At 43.7% G+C, this 23,584-nt stretch overlaps 1 protein-coding gene across 12 annotated transcripts in view; it reads right to left on the bottom strand.

Annotated features, from left to right (window-relative positions):
- Window positions 1-23,584, bottom strand: part of LOC139553549 (60 kDa lysophospholipase-like) — a 103,617-nt gene that overhangs the window by 58,841 nt on the left and 21,192 nt on the right. For all 12 annotated transcript variants that reach the window (XR_011670677.1, XR_011670674.1, XR_011670676.1 and 9 more), the window contains 7 exons: window positions 21,985-22,111; window positions 20,464-20,576; window positions 19,319-19,504; window positions 19,117-19,230; window positions 18,737-18,856; window positions 18,355-18,450; window positions 17,086-17,249 (listed from right to left, as the gene is read on the bottom strand). Coding sequence is in view for 6 of the 12 variants with exons in the window: in XM_071365999.1 (XP_071222100.1) it covers window positions 17,086-17,249; window positions 18,355-18,450; window positions 18,737-18,856; window positions 19,117-19,230; window positions 19,319-19,504; window positions 20,464-20,576; window positions 21,985-22,111 (920 nt within the window). In the remaining 6 variants the exon portion in view is untranslated. The remainder of the gene's footprint in view (window positions 1-17,085; window positions 17,250-18,354; window positions 18,451-18,736; window positions 18,857-19,116; window positions 19,231-19,318; window positions 19,505-20,463; window positions 20,577-21,984; window positions 22,112-23,584) is intronic.

Raw genomic sequence — 23,584 nt, forward strand, 5'->3', positions numbered from 1 at the left:
TTTGGCCCACTCCTCCATACAGACCTTCCCCAGATCCTTCAGGTTTCGGGGCTGTCGCTGGGCAATACGGACTTTCAGCTCCCTCCAAAGATTTTCTATTGGGTTCAGGTCTGGAGACTGGCTAGACCACTCCAGGACCTTGAGATGCTTCTTACGGAGCCACTCCTTAGTTGCCCTGGCTGTGTGTTTCGTTTCGTTGTCATGCTGGAAGACCCAGCCACGACCCATCTTCAATGCTCTTACTGAGGGAAGGAGGTTGTTGGCCAAGATCTTGCGATACATGGCCCCATCCATCCTCCCCTCAATACGGTGCATTCGTCCTGACCCCTTTGCAGAAAAGCATCCCCAAAGAATGATGTTTCCACCTCCATGCTTCACGGTTGGGATGGGTTCTTGGGGTTGTACTCATCATCCTTCTTCCTCCAAACACGGCGAGTGGAGTTTAGACCAAAAAGCTCTATTTTTGTCTCATCAGACCACACGACCTTCTCCTATTCCTCCTCTGGATCATCCAGATGGTCATTGGCAAACTTCAGACGGGCCTGGACATGCGCTGGCTTGAGCAGGGGGACCTTGCATGCGCTGCAGGATTTTAATCCATGATGGCGTAGTGTGTTACTAATGGTTTTCTTTGAGACTGTGGTCCCAGCTCTCTTCAGGTCATTGACCAGGTCCTGCTGTGTAGTTCTGGGCTGATCCCTCACCTTCCTCATGATCATTGATGCCCCACGAGGTGAGATCTTGCATGGAGCTCCAGACCGAGGGTGATTGACCGTCATCTTGAACTTCTTCCATTTTCTAATAATTGCGCCAACAGTTGTTGCCTTCTCACCAAGCTGCTTGCCTATTGTCCTGTAGCCCATCCCAGCCTTGTGCAGGTCTACAATTTTATCCCTGATGTCCTTACACAGCTCTCTGGTCTTGGCCATTGTGGAGAGGTTGGAGTCTGTTTGATTGAGTGTGTGGACAGGTGTCTTTTATACAGGTAACGAGTTCAAACAGGTGCAGTTAATACAGGTAATGAGTGGAGAACAGGAGGGCTTCTTAAAGAAAAACTAACAGGTCTGTGAGAGCCGGAATTCTTACTGGTTGGTAGGTGATCAAATACTTATGTCATGTAATAAAATGCAAATTAATTACTTAAAAATCATACAATGTGATTTTCTGGATTTTTGTTTTAGATTTCGTCCTTCAAAGTTGAAGTGTACCTATGATAAAAATTACAGACCTCTACATGCTTTGTAAGTAGGAAAACCTGCAAAATCGGCAGTGTATCAAATACTTGTTCTCCCCACTGTATATAATATATACACTGCTCAAAAAAATAAAGGGAACACTTAAACAACACAATGTAACTCCAAGTCAATCACACTTCTGTGAAATCAAACTGTCCACTTAGGAAGCAACACTGATTGACAATACATTTCACATGCTGTTGTGCAAATGGAATAGACAACAGGTGGAAATTATAGGCAATTAGCAAGACACCCCCAGTAAAGGAGTGGTTCTGCAGGTGGTGACCACAGACCACTTCTCAGTTCCTATGCTTCCTGGCTGATGTTTTGGTCACTTTTGAATGCTGGCGGTGCTTTCAAATCAAATCAAATCAAGTTTATTTTATATAGCCCTTCGTACATCAGCTAATATCTCGAAGTGCTGTACAGAAACCCAGCCTAAAACCCCAAACAGCAAGCAATGCAGGTGTAGAAGCACGGTGGCTAGGAAAAACTCCCTAGAAAGGCCAAAACCTAGGAAGAAACCTAGAGAGGAACCAGGCTATGAGGGGTGGCCAGTCCTCTTCTGGCTGTGCCGGGTGGAGATTATAACAGAACTATGCCAAGATGTTCAAAATGTTCATAAGTGACAAGCATGGTCAAATAATAATCATGAATAATTTTCAGTTGGCTTTTCATAGCCGATCATTAAGAGTTGAAAATAGCAGGTCTGGGACAGGTGGCGGTTCCATAACCGCAGGCAGAACAGTTGAAACTGGAATAGCAGCAAGGCCAGGTGGACTGGGGACAGCAAGGAGTCATCATGCCCGGTAGTCCTGACGTATGGTCCTAGGGCTCAGGTCCTCCGAGAGAGAGAAAGAGAGAGAGAAATAGAGAGAGCCAAGATTTTCAAAATGTTCATAAATGCCAAGCATGGTCAAATAATAATCAGAAATAAATATCAGTTGGCTTTTCATAGCCGATCATTAAGAGTTGAAAACAGCAGGTCTGGGACAGGTCAGGGTTCCATAACCGCAGGCAGAACAGCTGAAACTGGAATAGCAGCAAGGCCAGGCGGACTGGGGACAGCAAGGAGTCATCATGCCCGGTTTGCCGTGACGTATGGTCCTAGGGCTCAGGTTCTCCGAGAGAGAGAAAGAAAGAGAGAACGAGAGAATTAGAGACAGCATACTTAAATTCACACAGGACACTGGATAAGATAGGAGAAGTACTCCAGGTATAACCAACTGACCCTAGCCCCCCGACACATAAACTACTGCAGCATAAATACTGGAGGCTGAGACAGGAGGGGTCAGGAGACACTGTGGCCCCATCAGAAGAAACCCCCGGACAGGGCCAAACAGGAAGGATATAACCCCACCCACTTTGCCAAAGCACAGCCCCCACACCACTAGAGGGATAACTTCAACCACCAACTTACAATCCTGAGACAAGGCCGAGTATAGCCCACAAAGATCTCCACCACAGCACAAACCAAGGGGGGGCGCCAACCCAGACAGGAAGATCACGTCAGTAACTCAACCCACTCAAGTGACGCACCCCTCCCAGGGACGGCATGAAAGAGCACCATTAAGCCAGTGACTCAGCCCCTGTAATAGGGTTAGAGGCAGAGAATCCCAGTGGAGAGAGGGGAACCGGCCAGGCAGAGACAGCAAGGGCGGTTCGTTGCTCCAGAGCCTTTCCGTTCACCTTCACACTCCTGGGCCAGACTACACTCAATCATATGACCTACTGAAGAGATAAGTCTTCAGTAAAGACTTAAAGGTTGAGACCGAGTCTGCGTCTCTCACATGGGTAGGCAGACCGTTCCATAAAAATTGAGATCTATAGGAGAAAGCCCTGCCTCCCGCTGTTTGCTTAGAAATTCTAGGGACAATTAGGAGGCCTGCGTCTTGTGACCGTAGCGTACGTATAGGTATGTACGGCAGGACCAACTCGGAAAGATAGGTAGGAGCAAGCCCATGTAACGCTTTATAGGTTAACAGTAAAACCTTGAAATCAGCCCTTGCCTTAACAGGAAGCCAGTGTAGGGAAGCTAGCACTGGAGTAATATGATCAAATTTCTTGGTTCTAGTCAGGATTCTAGCAGCCGTATTTAGCACTAACTGAAGTTTATTTAGTGCTTTATCCTGGTAGCCGGAAAGTAGAGCATTGCAGTAGTCTAACCTAGAAGTAACAAATGCATGGATTAATTTTTCTGCATCATTTTTGGACAGAAAATTTCTGATTTTTGCAATGTTACGTAGATGGAAAAAAGCTGTCCTTGAAACAGTCTTGATATGTTCGTCAAAAGAGAGATCAGGGTCAAGAGTAACGCCGAGGTCCTTCACAGTTTTATTTGAGACGACTTTACAACCATCAAGATTAATTGTCAGATTTAACAGAAGATCTCTTTGTTTCTTGGGACCTAGAACAAGCATCTCTGTTTTGTCCGAGTTTAAAAGTAGAAAGTTTGCAGCCATCCACTTCCTTATGTCTGAAACACAGGCTTCTAGCGAGGGCAATTTTGGGGCTTCACCATGTTTCATTGAAATGTACAGCTGTGTGTCATCCGCATAGCAGTGAAAGTTAACATTATGTTTTCGAATAACATCCCCAAGAGGTAAAATATATAGTGAAAGCAATAGTGGTCCTAAAACGGAACCTTGTGGAAGACCGAAATGTTGATTTGTCAGAGGACAAACCATTCATAGAGACAAACTGATATCTTTCCGACAGGTAAGATCTAAACCAGGCCAGAACTTGTCCGTGTAGACCAATTTGGGTTTCCAGTCTCTCCAAAAGAATGTGGTGATTGATGGTGTCAAAGGCAGCACTAAGGTCTAGTAGCACGAGGACAGATGCAGAGCCTCGGTCTGACGCCATTAAAAGGTCATTTACCACCTTCACAAGTGCAGTCTCAGTGCTATGATGGGGTCTAAAACCAGACTGAAGCATTTCGTATACATTGTTTGTCTTCAGGAAGGCAGTGAGTTGCTGCGCAACAGCTTTTTCAAAATTTTTTGAGAGGAATGGAAGATTCGATATAGGCCGATAGTTTATTATATTTTCCGGGTCAAGGTTTGGCTTTTTCAAGAGAGGCTTTATTACTGCCACTTTTATTGAGTTTGGTACACATCCGGTGGATAGAGAGCCGTTTATTATGTTCAACATAGGAGGGCCAAGCACAGGAAGCAGCTCTTTCAGTAGTTTAGTAGGAATAGGATCCAGTATGCAGCTTGAAGGTTTAGAGGCCATGATTATTTTCATCATTGTGTCAAGTACTAAAACACTTAAGTGTCTCTCCCGATCCCAGGCCCTGGCAGAGCTGTGCAGATCCAGGACAGCTAAGCCCTGGAGGAATATGCAGATTTAAAGAGGAGTCCGTAATTTGCTTTCTAATGATCATGATTTTTTCCTCAAAGAAGTTCATGAATTTATTACTGCTGAAGTGAAAGCCATCCTCTCTTGGGGAATGCTGCTTTTTAGTTAGCTTTGCAACAGTATCAAAAAGAAATGTTGGATTGTTCTTATTTTCCTCAATTAAGTTGGAAAAGTAGGATGATCGAGCAGCAGTGAGGGCTCTTCGGTACTGCACGGTACTGTCTTTCCAAGCTAGTCGGAAGACTTCCAGTTTGGTGTGGCGCCATTTCCGTTCCAATTTTCTGGAAGCTTGCTTCAAAGCTCGGGTATTTTCTGTATACCAGGGAGCTAGTTTCTTATGACAAATGTTTTTTGTTTTTAGGGGTGCAACTGCATCTAGGGTATTGCGCAAGGTTAAATTGAGTTCCTCAGTTAGGTGGTTAACTGATTTTTGTCTTCTGACGTCCTTGGGTAGGCAGAAGGAGTCTGGAAGGGCATCAAGGAATTTTTGTGTTGTCTGAGAATTTATAGCACGACTTTTGATGCTCCTTGGTTGGGGTCTGAGCAGATTATTTGTTGCGATTGCAAACGTAATAAAATGGTGGTCCGACAGTCCAGGATTATGAGGAAAAACATTAAGATCTACAACATTTATTCCATGGGACAAAACTAGGTCCAGAGTATGACTGTGGCAGTGAGTAGGTCCAGAGACATGTTGAACAAAACCCACTGAGTCGATGATGGCTCCGAAAGACTTTTGGAGTGGGTCTGTGGACTTCTCCATATGAATATTAAAATCACCAAAAATTAAAATATGATCTGCTATGACTACAAGGTCTGATAGGAATTCAGGGAACTCAGAGAGGAACGCTGTATATGGCCCAGGAGGCCTATAAACAGTAGCTATAAAAAGTGATTGAGTAGGCTGCATAGATTTCATGACTAGAAGCTCAAAAGACGAAAACGTCATTTTTTTTTTTTGTAAATTGAAATTTGCTATTGTAAATGTTAGCAACACCTCCGCCTTTGCGGGATGCACGGGGGATATGGTCACTAGTGTAACCAGGAGGTGAGGCCTCATTTAACACAGTAAATTCATCAGGCTTAAGCCATGTTTCAGTTAGGCCAATCACATCAAGATTATGATCAGTGATTAGTTCATTGACTATAACTGCCTTTGAAGTGAGGGATCTAACATTAAGTAACCCTATTTTGAGATGTGAGGTATCACGATCTCTTTCAATAATGGCAGGAATGGAGGAGGTCTTTATCCTAGTGAGATTGCTAAGGCGAACACCGCCATGTTCAGTTTTGCCCAACCTAGGTCGAGGCACAGACACAGTCTCAATGGGGATGGCTGAGCTGACTACACTGACTGTGCTATTGGCAGACTCCACTAAGCTGGCAGGTTGGCTAACAGCCTGCTGCCTGGCCTGCACCCTATTTCATTGTGGAGTTAGAGGAGTTAGAGCCCTATCTATGTTAGTAGATAAGATGAGAGCACCCCTCCAGCTAGGATGGAGTCCGTCACTCCTCAGCAGGTCAGGCTTGGTCCTGTTTGTGGGTGAGTCCCAGAAAGAGGGCCAATTATCTACAAATTCTATCTTTTGGGAGGGGCAGAAAACAGTTTTCAACCAGCGATTGAGTTGTGAGACTCTGCTGTAGAGCTCATCACTCCCCCTAACTGGAAGGGGGCCAGAGACAATTACTCGATGCCGACACATCTTTCTAGCTGATTTACAGGCTGAAGCTATGTTGTGCTTGGTGACCTCTGACTGTTTCATCCTAACATCGTTGGTGCCGACGTGGATAACAATATCTCTATACTCTCTACACTCACCAGTTTTAGCTTTAGCCAGCACCATCTTCAGATTAGCCTTAACGTCGGTAGCCCTGCCCCCTGGTAAACAGTGTATGATCGCTGGGTGATTCGTCTTAAGTCTAATACTGCGGGTAATGGAGTCGCCAATGACTAGGGTTTTCAATTTGTCAGAGCTAATGGTGGGAGCCTTCGGCGTCTCAGACCCCGTAACGGGAGGAGTAGAGACAAGAGAAGACTCGGCCTCAGACTCCGACTCGCTACTCAATGGGGAAAACCGGTTGAAAGTTTCTGTCGGCTGAATGAGCGACACCGGTTGAGCATTCCAACAGCATTTCCCTCCAGAAGCCATGAGAAAATTGTCCGGCTGCGGGGACAGTGCGGGGGGGATTTATACTAACGTTACTATCTGTACTTACTGGTGGCACAGACGCTGTTTCTTCCTTTCCTACACTGAAATTACCCATGCCTAACGATTGCGTCTGAAGCTGGGCTTGCAGCACAGCTATCCTCGCCGTAAGGCGATCATTCTCCTGTATATTATGAGTACAGCGAATGCAATTAGAAGACATCATGTTAATGTAACTACTTAGCTTCGGCTGTTGAAGGTGCTGACGAACCATGTCCAGATAAAGCGAACCATGTGCAGATAAAGCTTTCACTCTAGTGGTAGCATGAGACGGAGTCTACAACCCACACAAGTGGCTCAGGTAGTGCAGCTCATCCAGGATGGCACATCAATGCGAGCTGTGGCAAGAAGGTTTGCTGTGTCTGTCAGCGTAGTGTCCAGAGCATGGAGGCGCTACCAGGAGACAGGCCAGTACATCAGGAGACGTGGAGGAGGCCGTAGGAGGGCAACAACCCAGCAGCAGGACCGCTACCTCCGCCTTTGTGCAAGGAGGAGCAGGAGGAGCACTGCCAGAGCCCTGCAAAATGACCTCCAGCAGGCCACAAATGTGCATGTGTCTGCTCAAACGGTCAGAAACAGACTCCATGAGGGTGGTATGAGGGCCCGACGTCCACAGGTGGGGGTTGTGCTTACAGCCCAACACCGTGCAGGACGTTTGGCATTTGCCAGAGAACACCAAGATTGGAAAATTCGCCACTGGCGCCCTGTGCTCTTCACAGATGAAAGCAGGTTCACACTGAGCACATGTGACAGACGTGACAGTCTGGAGACACTGTGGAGAACGTTCTGCTGCCTGCAACATCCTCCAGCATGACCGGTTTGGCGGTGGGTCAGTCATGGTGTGGGGTGGCATTTCTTTGGGGGGCCGCACAGCCCTCCATGTGCTCGCCAGAGGTAGCCTGACTGCCATTAGGTACCGAGATGAGATCCTCAGACCCCTTGTGAGACCATATGCTGGTGCGGTTGGCCCTGGGTTCCTCCTAATGCAAGACAATGCTAGACCTCATGTGGCTGGAGTGTGTCAGCAGTTCCTGCAAGAGGAAGGCCTTGATGCTATGGACTGGCCCGCCCGTTCCCCAGACCTGAATCCAATTGAGCACATCTGGGACATCATGTCTCGCTCCATCCACCAACGCCACGTTGCACCACAGATTGTCCAGGAGTTGGCGGATGCTTTAGTCCAGGTCTGGGAGGAGATCCCTCAGGAGACCATCCGCCACCTCATCAGGAGCATGCCCAGGCGTTGTAGGGAGGTCCATACAGGCACGTGGAGGCCACACACACTACTGAGCCTCATTTTGACTTGTTTTAAGGACATTACATCAAACTTGGATCAGCCTGTAGTGTGGTTTTCCACTTTAATTTTGAGTGTGACTCCAAATCCAGACCTCCATGGGTTGATAAATTTGATTTCCATTGATCATTTTTGTGTGATTTTGTTGTAAGCACATTCAACTATGTATAGAAAAAAGTATTTAATAAGAATATTTCATTCATTCAGATCTAGGATGTGTTATTTTAGTGTTCCCTTTATTTTTTTGAGCAGTGTATATTAGAGGTGTCGACCGATTATGATTTTTCAACGCCGATACTGATTATTGGAGGACCAAAAAAAGCAGATACTGATTAAATCGGCCAATTTTTATATATATAAATTTGTAATAATGACAATTACAACAATACCGAATGAACACTTATTTTAACTTAATATAATACATCAATAAAATCAATTTAGTCTCAAATAAATAATGAAACATGTTCAATTTGGTTTAAATAATGCAGAAACATAGTGTTGGAGAAGAAAGTAAAAGTGCAATATGTGCCATGTAAAAAAGCTAACGTTTAAGTTCCTTGCTCAGAACATATGAAAGCTGGTGGTTCCTTTTAACATGGTTCTTCAATATTCCCAGTTAAGAAGTTTTAGGTTGTAGCTATTATAGGACTATTTCTCTCTATACCATTTGTATTTCATATACCTTTGACTATTGTATGTTCTAATAGGTACTTTAGTATTGCCAGCCTAATCTCGGGAGTTGATAGGCTTTAAGTCATAAACAGCGCAATGCTTGAAGCACAGTGAAGAGCTGCTGGCAAATGCAGGAAAGTGCTGTTTGAATGAATGCTTACGAGCCTGCTGCTGCCTAGCACCGCTCAGTCAGAATGCTCTATCAAATCATAGACTTAATTATAATAACACACAGAAATACGAGCCTTAGGTCATTAATATGGTCAAATCTGGAAACTATCATTTCGAAAACAAAACGTTTATTCTTTCAGTGAAATACGGAACCGTTCTGTATTTTATCTAACGGGTGGCATCCCTAAGTCTAAATATTACTGTTACATTGCACAACCAATGTCATAATTATGTACAATTCTGGCAAATTAATTACGGTCTTTGTTAGGAAGAAATGGTCTTCACACAGTTCACAACGGGCCAGGCGACCCAAACTGCTGCATATACCCTGACTCTGCTTGCACATAACGCAAGAGAAGTGACAATTTCCCTAGTGAAAAGAAATTCATGTTAGCAGGAAACATTAACTAAATATGCAGGTTTAAAAATATATACTTGTGTATTGATTTTAAGAAAGGCATTGATGTTTATGGTTAGGTACACATTGGTGCAACGACAGTGCTTTTTTCGCGAATGCGCTTGTTAAATCACCCGTTTGGCGAAGTAGGCTGTGATTCAATGATAAATTAACAGGCACCACATCGATTATACGCAACGCAGGACAAACTAGTGTCGTGTCTTTACTATCATTAAATTGAAGACTTAGTTTTTATCAAAGATTCTCTGTAATTAGTATTACGTGATTAAACTGATTAATCATGTAACTGTAATTAACTAGGAAGTCGGGGCACCAAGGAAAATATTCAGATTACAAAGTTATAATTTCCTAATATAACCTTTCAGATATTTTATATCTGATCAATTAGTCTTTGAATTACTGAATTATTTACTTTACCTCACGTTAGTCTCATTCCAAACGTCGTAAATTGTTGGTTATCTACACGAACCCAGTCTTCACTATGAGTCATCCATACATCAACTGTCTTAAATAATTTATTTATTACTAACTAAGTAATTCACAGAAATGCATAAAACAAACAAACAAAGTAAATATGGTTACAAGAAATGATAGGAGAATGTGCCCTAGTGGGCTAAACCGGCATGGCGGCTTGGTGGACAAAAGGGGGAGTCAGCTGAGAAGTCACTACAGAGTGATAATTATAACAATTGAAATGCTAATCCTTTGCACATGAATGCTCACTCATTCGGGAACAATTGCAATCAATATATATATTTACGCTCAGTGTGTCGTCTTGATCGCTGTTGAAAAGTTAGTTTCTGTTGGAGAGTTTCCGTCCTCTCTCTCGCCCTCTCTCTCTCTCTCTCTCTCTCTCTCTCTCTGTCTGTCGTGGTTAGAGGGGATAGTTCAGAGTGACATTCATGTTGTTGTAGAATGGATGTTTCGGCGGTTGTCGTTCTTCGCGTTCAATGATACCGAATTCCTAGCTGCAGACTAGTAATTAATATCAAAGACTTGTTCTTATTCTGTCGGTATCGATAGTCTAAGAGTTTAACCACGTGGTATGGTTAAAAGATTCAGCAATGGTCTGCAACCTTTGTCCACTTGTAATAGAGAAAAACATGGTCTATAATAGAAAACCCGAGTGGGGATTTTATTCGGAAGGGCAGAAAAGGGCCTGTCCCAGGATGCCCGACCATAACTGTGCTCATGGGCGATCCTCTGATTTAGTTAAACACAAAAGGGAATTGGAGATTCCTTCATTTAAAAAGTCCAAAATCACATTACACAATTTTACAAACAGTATCATCCTCACTCATTCATCTTATACAACAATTAGATGTAAACCTCATATCTGAGGCTATTATATAAACAGCGTTATGGTAATGTGGCCACACCATCTCCCATGAGCCTCACCAAAATGTAACAAACGGACCAGTTCGTAGCTGGATTCTTCACCGATCTTTTATACCTTCTCCGGAACATAAATGTTGTTCGGACCTCAAGTTCTGTGAGGTGGAAGAAATTCCTTTGTTCTCTATGAAACTTCACTCTGTCTCTATACTGTGGCCATGAGGAGATAATCTCTTCGAGGAATTTACGACCTCTCTGACCACAGCAGCCTAGTTATAGAAGACAGGGAGAGGGGGATGGTGTTCGCCGCACCCAAAGAGGGCAACGTCATGACACTAGATAAACTAGTAATATCTTCAACCATGTGTAGTTAACTTCTCACGAGTCAGCAACCCTGATCCGGTAGCACCCCCCAACTCACCCCACTGATTAGCACAGATAGCATAGCGTCACAAGTAACTTGTAGCATCTAAATATCATTAAATCACAAGTCCAAGACACCAGATGAAAGATACAGGTCTTGTGAATAAAGCCACCATTTCAGATTTTTAAAATGTTTTACAGGGAAGACAGAATATGTAAATCTATTAGCTAACCACGTTAGCGGAGGACACGATATTTTTACCAGGCAGATTCGGCTAGGCGCCCACGTCCAGTTCACATGCACAACAGATATGATATAAAATCGTAAATTGGGTCTTACTATGGCTGATCTTTCATCAGAATGTTGATCAAAGTGTCCTTTGTCAAGATGAGTCGTTGGTTCCGTTCAGAAATGTTCTTTTCCCACTGCATTTAGCACAGGTACCGGCCGAGTGGCACGAATTTCTCAAACGTAAATACAATCCGACAACGGTACACCGAAAAACTCCCGGAAAAATTCAAATAATCTGATTAAACTATATTGAAAAAACATACATTACGATGATATGGTCACATGTATCAAACAAAATTCGACACGGAGATAGTTTGCATACATAACGCCAGCAAAACAGTACACCAACGCAGCTCAAATTCGAGCGATTCAGTAAACCGGAAGTTGTCGGTCACGCCAAAGAATTGGGTCCTATTTCACGTCAGTCCCAGATAAACAAAGAATTTCTCCTCTGACGTCATCTTGACAACCAGAGGAAGGAGAACGAGGTGTGTTTCTGGTCATAGGGGGCACGACCATATATAGGCAGAGCTTTGAAGCCAGCATAACACATCTTGATTTTATGTTCTTGGTCATGGAAAGTGCTGTTGAATGACTTCTGTATCACTCAGAGACAAAATTGAAACGGATTTAGAAACTAGAGATTGTCTTCTTTCCAATGGTATGATTCATATGCATATAGTAAGAGCAATGATTGAATAAGAGGCAGTTTAATCTGTAGAGCAAATTATGCTAAAGCGAAAATATTACCTCCAGTATTCTCAAGAGGTTAACTAGTGATTATGTTAAGATTGATTGTTTTTTATAAGATAAGTTTAATGCTAGCTAGCACCTTACCTTGGCTCCTTGCTGCACTCGCATAACAGGTAGTCAGCCTACCACGATGTCTCCTCGTGGAGTGCAATGTAATAGGCCATAATCGGTGTCCAAAAATGCCGATTACCGATTGTTATGAACACTTGAAATCGGCCAAAATTAATCGGTTGAGCTCATATATATATAATATAACATTTTGTTAATTAAGCCGCATACAAACATAGTCACTTTTGTTTTCTTGAGTAAAGCCGCTCCAAAATGCTGGCGTTTCAGCCTAGCTCAGTGCTTTCTGTGGTGGTGGGGAAAGCCCTTAGAAAATATGGAGAGTTGCGCCATGATTGGCTCAGTATTCTGTCACTCATGGGGACACTGTGTCACTACCAAGTCTAAGGGTAGACCTAGAAAATTCTAGCCCCTTGGGTGCTACCATAGAGTTACATTAGAAGTGCCCATCCAAGAAGGCTCAAGGTCATTGGCCACAGATAAAATGACATCAAATCACATTAAATGTACAGTAGCTTTGATTGGACTGATCATGTCAACATCCTACTTTCAAAATCTTAGCTAGCAGTCATCATTATGAATCAAGTCGACAATCTACTGGCAAATCCTTTTTAATCCTTATGAATAGAAATAATAGATAAAGCTCATCGGCCACTGGACATACATTACACAACAAGTTGGAAATCGCAAATTCAACAATGAGCGGTTTGGAAAGAATCAGTGACAGGGGCTAATGGCAAGCATTGCAAAGCAATCACTAGCCTGCTATTCAGTGGAGTGGCTGTGCTGTTCCAAATCTGGGATTAAGAGGCTCTTTTCCAAGTTTAAAATTATGAACATTCATCATTGGCCATGCTGTCAATGAAGCATAATTTGTGCCGCGCTCAAAACAACTTAAGTCGGAACTGCGAAAACTTTACTTCAGTGAGTTCAAGACAACTGGGAAGTCGGGAATAAACAATCTTCGTAGCCCATGTCCTACTAACATGGTCTATTTTCACCTCATTTTGTCTACTGTTCTGACTTGGTGGTGCACATGTAGCCTATAACCTGTTTGAGAAATGTAATCATTGAATATTGTAAGAGCTTTCATTGTCTGCTTACATGCCCCATTTATTTATCCTATGGTTCTGACTTGGTGTACAAGGAGAACACTGTAAGAACGGCTCATGTTCTGAATTCTGTCGCTGTACATTTCAAAAGTGCTGAACAAATAGTTATTGACCTTGTCCGTCCTAGCTCGCTCATTAATGTCTTAATCGAAATTACGGATTGGCTCTTATCCTCGTCGTCCCCTTATGCCATAGTTTGTACATCTCAATTGTCAGCAGAAATCACATTTGTTTAAGCAAGTCGCCCTATCAGCAATGTTTTTTTTAAAGGCAGTAAATTAGGCTGAATGAACTGTTTGGCTGCCAGACAAGGCTCCACTGATAGCCAGGTGTAGTAGTAGTAAGGTGTTAGGACTGCTGTTGAGACTCTGCTGTTGGGATAGCTTTATGTAGGCCCTAACAGTTTGCGGGTACCGGTTGTCACCATTATAGTGCAGTTAATATAATGTTGAATGTTGTGTAGTGGCATTGCTGGCATTAATCCACTTGTTGTTTTTTGCCCCACCAAGATTTACATGCTAAAATCGCCACTGGCTCTCACACACCTGTACAAGTGTACACACTTGTGTATTTCTCCTTGTGGCACCCACAGCATGATATTTAAGACTGCAGCCTTGAATGTCTTACTGTCCCCAAGCGATGAGCACATGGCAATGTCAATGAATGATAATAAATACATGAAAATAACAACTTTGGGTGAAAATAAATACTGGCGCTATTTGCAGATTACAACTAGCAGCTAATTATTGTGGTGGCCTCAACTCCATCAGAACACCTCTAGTTTCAACCCCCACCTGAAAGACCCAGTAGCAGTCCCCCCTCCTGGACATGATAGTAATTTAGCAGGCCCAGACTCCCTGCCTCAGACACCGTAATGAGCTGCAGTCTAACAGCCTACTGTTTGTACACTATTCCCTCTAAAGACTGCCATGGAAATATAAGGAGGTTGTTAATGGCCAAAGGGGGATTTCAAATGCCCCACTTAATTCTGTGTGAATGATATTGTAAGGGGCTTAATACAGTTGTATTCCAGCCACTAGGGGGTACTCTGGTGAAGCCCATGGGAAATAAAGAAATATAGTTTAAGAGAATTGGGGAGAGGAAGATGAAGAAACCCTCGACAACTACTGTGATAATTATTATTTGACCATGCTGGTCATTTATGAACATTTGAACATCTTGGCCATGTTCTGTTATAATCTCCACCCGGCACAGCCAGAAGAGGACTGGCCACCCCTCATAGCCTGGTTCCTCTCTAGGTTTCTTCCTAGGTTTTGTTCTTTCTAGGGAGTTTGTACAAGCCACCGTGCTTCTACACCTGCATTGCTTGCTGTTTGGGGTTGTAGGCTGGGTTTCTGTACAGCACTGAGATATCAGCCGATGTAAGAAGGGCTGTATAAATAAAGTTGAAACAAAAAAAGGGCTGTAAACTGCTGTTACATGTGCTGACATGATTAAAAGTGAAGTAAACTGTACCTTTCGCATTGTAGTTTATATTATAAGCTCACAGAAAGGGTAACAAATTTGGAGGTACTGCTGAGATTTATTTTCATGTGAGCACCGGCCCATATTCCTGGAACGGACAACGAGTGAGAGACATTGGGAGAGTAGCTAGCTAGCTAACGTTAGCAGGCTAACCACCTAACGGATTGTAGCTATCTTGCCATTGCTTGCATTGTCGTTGTTGCCACGTGAGTAGGACAATGAGTCGAGAGAGGGAAACGTTGTTGGATAAAATCCAACAGAGTTTATGGACTTTAACTGAGGACAATTACGGCACTTGTGTGTACGTTGTGGAATAGGAGGTGTAGATGACTCTGAAGTAAAAGGAAAGAGCCATCTCGCTTTGCGGCGCACATTGATGGAAAATTACTGTGAGAAGGAGGATTTAATGGAATCAGAGGATGAGGAATGTCTTGGCTGCTTCAACTGAAAGACGAAATCAAAGGACTATCGGACTCTGAGGATACTGTGAAAAGTCTGCCAGTCAGTCGGTGCCAACGATACAAGTGGAATAGCGAATCCAGCGGAGAGACGGGAGCTGCGGCAGAACGAAAAGAAGAGGGAGGGGCTCCTCAGCCCAGCAGAGAAGTGTTCTCAGCTCCAGAAAGGCACCCGCCACAGAGAGAGAATGGAGTGAGTGTGTCCAGTTATCAGACTTTAAAATCCATGGACAGAAAGGAGATCAGAATCAGAAAGATAAGCTCAGCTTCAGCGCCCTACAACATCAGATTGAAAATGGAAGGAGAAAAGGGTACCATGAATTAGAAATGATAGAAGCAGTAATCAGAGCTGTGAGCCCAGGGCTTAAGATGAGGAGTTATCTGGAGGGAAAAACAGACATGACACTCTACACACTAAGGCAAATCTTGAGGACACATTATGCAGAGAAGGATGCTGCTGAACTGTATCACAAGTTGACTAAAGCAACACAAGAGCCGGGAGAGTCTGCCTTGGACTTCCTAGTCTGAGTCTTTGACCTGAGAAAGAAAATGTTATCAGCCTCAGCTCGTGCCCAATCAGGACTGAAATATGGAACAGAGTTAGTCAAGAGCCAATGCATGCAGGCCATTGTTACAGGATTAACAAACGATAATGTCAGGGCAGAGATGAGAGTGCATCTCCAGAATATTAACACCAGTGATGAACTGTTGCTTGAGAAAATGCTAATTGCCCAGGGCAATGAAAGCGAACGCTTGCAAAAGGCCAGGATTTCACGTAAGTTCACACCCACACGAGTGAACGCAGTACAGAGTGAAGATAACGGGGATAGCGGAGAGGAATGTGCACAGTCAGAGCCCTCACAGACCACAGCCCAAAAACAAAAGAAATACAATCCTCTCCTGAGTAAAATTGATGAGAGCAATGAAGCATTCAAAGAAGTGACCTGTCAGATAGCCTCATTAGTACAGTCAGTGCAGGGCCAGGGTGACAGTTCAGTTAGGAGTCGCTCCAACACAAAACAAAGTCCAACCAACAGGGAGAAAAGAAAATGCTAAAGTTGTTATGAGACTGGTCAACAGACTTGCCATCATTGCTACAAATGTGGCAGTGATAGCCATTGGCCAGTAGGATCAGGGGCAACGCACATCCATCGGGAAACGCCTGGGGGTCACAACCATGGAACGGGGAGTGACCCCCGATACATCTAGTTCCATCCAGTGTTGCAGTGGCTGCAGTGCAAAGGTAGCGAGAACCTCAGAGTTTAAGCTGCCAAGCTCTTATCAGGATACCAACTAGAGATGTTCAGATGTGTATATTTTCTCTTGTTTACCTTTACTAATCACAGTGTAATAATGTTTAGTGGGGGTTGCGTCTTTGCCCATAATGGTAGACTGGACATTTTGTAAGGGGCTTAATACAGTTGTATTCCAGCCACTAGGGGGTACTCTGGTGAAGCCCATGGGAAATAAAGAAATATAGTTTAAGTGAATTGGTGAGAGGAAGAAAAAGAAACAAAAAAAGTGCTGTAAACTGCTGTTACATGTGCTGACATGATTAAAAGTGAAATAAACTGTACCTTTCGCATTGTAGTTTATAATATAAGCTCATAGAAAGGGTAACAATATCATTACTGTGTGATGCACACCCCCCTCCCTGGGCCGATAGAAACCATCAGTTAGAATGGGCTACTGGGGGCTTGAATCATAAGGGATGGGTGAACATCAACTGTAGAGGCAAAGCTTTTAAGTACATATCATACTCCATTTCCCCAACACCCATCCCTCTATTCCTCAATGCACCTCAGCCACCCCCCCAAAATGTAAAGCTCTCGTTTTGGCCCACATGTTAGCTCAATCCTACCTGAAGCGCACAGCATTGCGCAGGGGTGTGTCCCCATAGCGATCTTTGGCGTAGACAGTGGCGCCCTGGCTCAGTAGATACTGCACCACTTTTAGGTGGCCCTCACAGGAAGCGATGTGCAGAGGGGTACGTCCATCATAATCCCCCACACTTAGGTTACTGCCCTGATGACAAGAAACACATCTCATACTGTATAGTTAAATAAAGGTTAAATAATAAATACATTTTTACTGCTCTAATTAAGTTGGTAACCAGTTTATAATAGCAATAAGGCACCTTGGTTGGTTTGTGATATATTGCCAATATACTACGGCTAAGGGCTGTGTCCAAGCACTCCACGTTGAGTTGCGCTTAAGAACAGCCCTTAGCCGTGGTATATTGGCAATATACCACACCCCCTCGGGCCTTATTGCTTAAATATATCACCTATAAAATAGGTTCAACCAACTGTAGCGTGGGACTGAGGGAGTAATACAAGCACACACATTTCTCTTTCACCCTGTTCACTGATGATGTTCTGGATCAATTTGACCCAATACACTACATACAGTAAGTACATAAATACATGATTTTAACCTCCAAACATGAATTTTCAGTAGTTGAGGATGTCCTCTTTAATATGCTGTATTTGCTATGTTTATATACCAAACTATTCAAAATGTAGAGCCAAATGTTTAATACTTATACCAAAGTCATAAATGAAATGAAATTTTAAGCTCATTTTTAGCCAAACTTCAGATCACTATCCTACAAGTAAATTAACCCTACTAAGAGATCATTGTGAAAAAATTAAGTTAAATAGTATTTCAGTGTTGTTAAACTCCCTACTGGGTAAATTGACCTTCAACATAAGGGGTCTCGTAAAAGAAAATCAAATGTGCTGTATTCTTTTCACCAAGCAGGCTAGGTGAACACAGTCTTCAGAGTGGAACAGGAATAGATAGAACTGGTATTTAACATTGGATTTTGAGAGTAATTTGGGCTACTAGGCATCTATCTGCATTCTGCATTGAGCCAGTGAATGTAGCAGAACCAGTCAGGTCATCATAACATATGTGACGTTCATGGTACAGTGCAAAGTCTGTGGTATCAGTATGGAAACGTGTCTTAGAACACACAAACATATGGTTTGAACTCTGTCCTACAGTCCTGTAATCATGTCGTTAGAACAGGTGTTTTCTTCTCCCCCTCCTGATAGTAAAAAGAATCACTGCAACAACTGACCTCACATACTAACAGACATGTTGTATTTACGTAAATGTTCCTCACCATCTCCTTTATGGCATCCAAGGCCTCCAAGTCTCCTATCTTAGAAGCGGCACAAGCTAAGGTGGGGGTCAGAGCATCCCGGACGGCTTCTAGTTCCTGGAAACATCAGCAGAAAAACCATCAGCTGTCATGTCAATACAAAGACACAATCAGTAGAGGAATGCTTTATGTAATGTGTTGTAAGTGACGCCTATAAAAATACACTATCAAGTTGAATTTAACACATTGGAATGCCCAGGGATAGTTTTTTCTCTCCAAAAAAACGTATCTGTCCTATCAGATAAGCCAGAGCCCGATGAAAACATGTTAGGTGGAATGTAACCCAGCAGACTCAATGGTGGTGACAGTGTGTGTGATGTGGCTGGCTGTGCGGTGGCCTCACCTCCTTACAGCTGATGCTCAGGGACTTGGCGATGACCTGGATGAAGCGACTGTCGCTCAGAGTGAGCTTGGCCCCCTGCAGGTCAGCGATCATCTCTCCCCGCAGATTCTGACTCAGCATCTGGACAGGTACAACAGAGACAACAAAGGACAGATAACACACAAACAGTCAACACAGACAAGCATGATCAAGGAATATACCATCATGTCACTATGACCTTTATCCGCATGTGAATCATCTCTGCCATCTATTGCCATTATTTTCTTCTTAAAATAGGACTATGTCACTCTAAAGTTCAGGCTAATGTTGACATTCGCTTCAAAAGATTTTCTATACAAAGTGTAGTGAGGTAATGAGTGTGTTTTGAATGGGACTCATACCTTTATTTTGGCCTCTTTGCTGAGGTCCGTCCTGGCCAGCACGTAGGACAGCTTGCACAGGGCAGCCTCAGGAGTCATGTCACAGCCTGCCACCAGTCCTGTGTCACTCAAGGCCTGAGGGGATCAGGAAGACATGTTAACACACATCCATCCACATCATGTGCACTCTCCCACTCCCACTGAACACAGTGTTCTGGGGTACCTTTCCGGTGGCGTACGATGTGGTGACAGAACCCCTCAGACACTGGGTGCAGTTGACCATGATCACGCCCCTCTCTGTGGCATTCCGGAACTCCTCAAGCAGGTCAGCACGGTTGTCAGGGGCGTTTCCACTACCATACGTCTCCAGGACAATGCCCTCCATGGGCGCCTGCAGGAAGGACTTCACCTGCGCGCACACACACACACACAGAGAGATACAGCCAGCAAGATGAGCGGCCATCTCAGTCTGGCTTGTGGACAAAGGAGTGTACGGAGCTAGGATCGGGTACAACAACCTGCCCAGACCTACCCCCCTCCCCCCTCCTCCAGACCATTATATCTGGTGATTCACTGGCTCCAGGAGATCTCTTCAAAATACCAGCTCTGGCATCTGGAGAGGAGATGGCTCAAATGGCCAGGCAGGGGGAACCATTAACTTCAAGGTTAATGGTTGACAGCGTCATTTCACTTGGCAGCGGACCTTAGACCTAACTTGTGGAGGGAATCATAGCAAGTTATCTTCCATTGGATTTTGGATCAAGCGCCTAGCTTGCCAAAAATGTGAACAGAATCCCAAATAAACCCCATGCTGGCAGAGACCATGGAAGGCAGAGGAGACACTGATGCATAATCAAAGAAGCAGATAAAAACATATAAATAAATAAAACAATGAGACAGTAAACATTGAGACAGTAAAACCATCCTCCCCTCAATCTGTAGCGAGGAAGGCGTATCTAAGTGTTTAAGTGTCTGTGCCAAGCCCCTCGTCTTTAGCGGGTAATTGGACATGCCCCATAACCCTGTCTCATTTTTCACTGGACTAAACGCCGCTGGCAGCCCCAAAGCAGCTCCCGGCTGTATGCAGACCACTTGGAACGCCCACACGATGCTGGCTCGTCAGAAAACACAGTAGGACCTGCATGAGAGGATTCACCACAACAGAGCTACAATGAAGACTTTTAGATAAATATGGCCCCAAATGGCTGTTCTGATTTAGTCTTTCTACAATAGGGTATTACTTTCCCTATTGCCGTATATCAGAAGTAGGAAGACAGTTGTGATTTAATGATGTGGTTGAATAGGCAACAGAATCAGGGCAGAGCCACTATCCACCCCTTCTCACCCCCACCCTGGGAAGCCTCTTACAGTCACAGCAGTGATGCCTGGGAAGAGTCTCAGCAGACCCACGTTACGGTTCATCGGAGTGCTCACTCTGAACCGCGAGGTTGTGTTTGCTCTCCACACCGTGTCCCAGTTAACTGCAGGGGAAATGGAAAAAGTTTAGTGAAAAGATCCATCCTAGGCCATGTCAAAGATTTGACTTGATATACACTACCGTTCAAAAGTTTGGGGTCACTTAGAAATGTCCTTGTTTTTGAAAGAAAAGCATATTTTTTGTCCATTACAATAACATCCGATTGATTCGAAATATAGTGTAGACATTGTTAATGATTTTTAGAAGGCCAGCATCCCGGAGTCGCCTCTTCACAGTTGACGTTGAGACTGACGTTTTGCGGGTACTAATTAATGAAGCTGCCAGTTGAGGACTTGTGAGGCGTCTGTTTCTCGAACTAGACACTCCAATGTACTTGTGCTCTTGGTCAGTTGTGCACCAGGGCCTCCCACTCCTCTTTCTATTTTGGATAGATCCAGTTTCTGCTGCTCTGTGAAGGGAGTAGTACACAGCGTTGTACGAGATCTTCAGTTTCTTGGTAATTTCTCGCATGGAATAGCCTTCATTTCTCAGAACAAGAATACACTGTCGAGGGGGCCTCCCGGGTGGCGCAGTGATTCTGGGTTTGAGTCCAGGCTGTGTTGCAGCCGGCCGCGACCGGGAGGCCCATGGAGCGGCACACAATTGGCCCAGCGTCGTCTGGGTTAGGGAGGGTTTGGCCGGCAGGGATATCCTTGTCTCATCGTGCACTAGCGACTCCTGTGGCGGTGACCAGGTCGCCAGGTGTACGCTGTTTCCTCCGACACATTGGTGCGTCTGGCTTCCGGGTTGGATGTGCATTGTGTCAAGAAGCAGTGCGGCTTGGTTGGGTTGTGTTTCGGAGGACGCATGGCTCTCGACCTTCGCCTCTCCCGAGTCTGTACTGGAGTTGCAGCGATGAGACAAGACTATAACTACTACCAATTGGATACCACGAAATTGGGGGTCAAATAAAAAATTATAATAATACATTTAAAAAAAGAATAGACTGACGAGTTTCAGAAGAAAGGTCATTGTATATGGCCATTTTTGCCTGTAATCGAACCCCCAAAAAACTGATGCTCAAGATACTCAACTAGTCTAAAGAAGGCCAGTTTTATTGCTTCTTTAATCAAGACAACAGTTTTCAGCTGTGCTAATGTAACAGTGTAGCTTCTGTCCGTCTCCTCGCCCATACCTGGGCTCGAACACAGGAGTGATGGTTGCTGATAATGGGCCTCTGTACTCCTATGTAGATATTCCATTTAAAAAATCTGCCATTTCCAGCTACAATAGTCATTTACAACATTAACAATGTCTACACTGCATTTCTGATCAATTTGATGTTATTTTAAACACAAAAATGTGCTTTTCTTTCAAAAACAAGGACATTTTTAAGTGACCCCAAACTTTTGAACGGTAGTATAGATATAAACACATAACAGGACAGAACAAATATTACACCACTTGATTACTTTTAATATCCACTTCAGCATTGGCCAGAGGAGCCAGGTTAGGAGAATTGAAGGCATTGAAACTCCCAGAATCCACCTTGGTTACACGGTTCCCCCGGTACAGCTTGTGGTGGAAATACAAACAAACCTAGAGACGTAGATGGAGAATGAATGAAACCTACTAAGACATCATTAAGCATATACACTGAACCAAAATATAAAATGCAACATATAAAGTGTTGGTCCAATGTCTCATGAGCTGAAAGAAAATACATTCTACATATGCACAAAGCTTATTTCTCTCAAATTTTGGGCACATATTTGTTTATATCTCTGTTAGTGAGCATTCCTCCTTTTACAAGATATTCCATCCCCTTGACATGTGGCATATCAAGAAGCTGATTAAACAGCATGATCATTACACAGGTGCACCTTGTGCTGGGGACACAAGGCCATTAAAATGTGCGGTTTTGTTACAACACAATGCCACAGATGTCTCAAGTTGAGGGAGTGTGCAATTGGCATGCTGACTGCAGGAATGTCCTACACAGCTGTGGCCAGATAATTGAATGTTCATTTCTGTACCATAAGGCGCCTCCAATGTCATTTTAGAAAATTTGGCAGTATGTCCAACTGGCCTCCGAAAACCACAGACCACGTGTATGGCGTTGTGTTAGCGAGCAGTTTGCTGATGTCAACGTTGTGAACAGAGTGCCCCATTGTAAAGGTGGGGTTATGGTATGGGCAGCTACGGACACCAGATACAATAGCATTTTATCAAAGTCAATTTTAACGCAGAGATACCTTGACAAGAACCTGAGGACCATTGTCCTGCCATTCAGCTTCTCGTCCCCTCTAACCCTGGTCTGGGAGTGCTGCAGGCACTTCATGTTTTTGATTTGACCTGCGGCACTCCAGGAACAGGGTTGTCTACCCCTGTACTACTGTTATAGTTTATACACTGAGTGTACACAACAAGATTCCACAGGGATGCTGGCCCATGTTGACGCCAATACTTCCGACAGTTATGTCATGTTGGCTGGATGTCCTTTAGGTGGTGGACCATTCTTGATACACATGGGAAACTGTTGTGCTTGAAAAATACATCAGCGTAGCAGTTCTTCACACAAACTGGTGCGGCTGGCACCTACTACCATACCTCGTTCAAAGGTACTTAAATATTTTGTTCTGCCCATTCACGCTCAATGGCACACATACATAATCCATGTCTCAAGGCTTAAAAATCATTCTTTAACCAGCGTCATTACGTGACTTACATTAATGTGATGACTGTTATTTATCGAATCAACTATGTTTAATTGTTACATGATTAAATTAATCATGTAACAATTAACTCATTAGGAATTTGGGGCACCACGGAAAAAGTTGTTTAACGAGTTACCATCTCCCGAATTAAACTCCAAAGAAATATAAATATAGGTTTTATCGATAACAGTCACTTACTAATCATTACCTCATATCAGTCTCATTCGGAATGTCGCAGACCTCTTGAATCCGCAAAAACACTAGCCATTTCTTATTATTCAGTTCTACACAACCAATTTTAATTATTTACTTACTAATAACACAGAATACACACTTACATGAGACAAAAGTCCCT

Source organism: Salvelinus alpinus, chromosome 25 (genome assembly GCF_045679555.1).
Source record: "Salvelinus alpinus chromosome 25, SLU_Salpinus.1, whole genome shotgun sequence".
Lineage (NCBI taxonomy): Eukaryota > Metazoa > Chordata > Actinopteri > Salmoniformes > Salmonidae > Salvelinus > Salvelinus alpinus.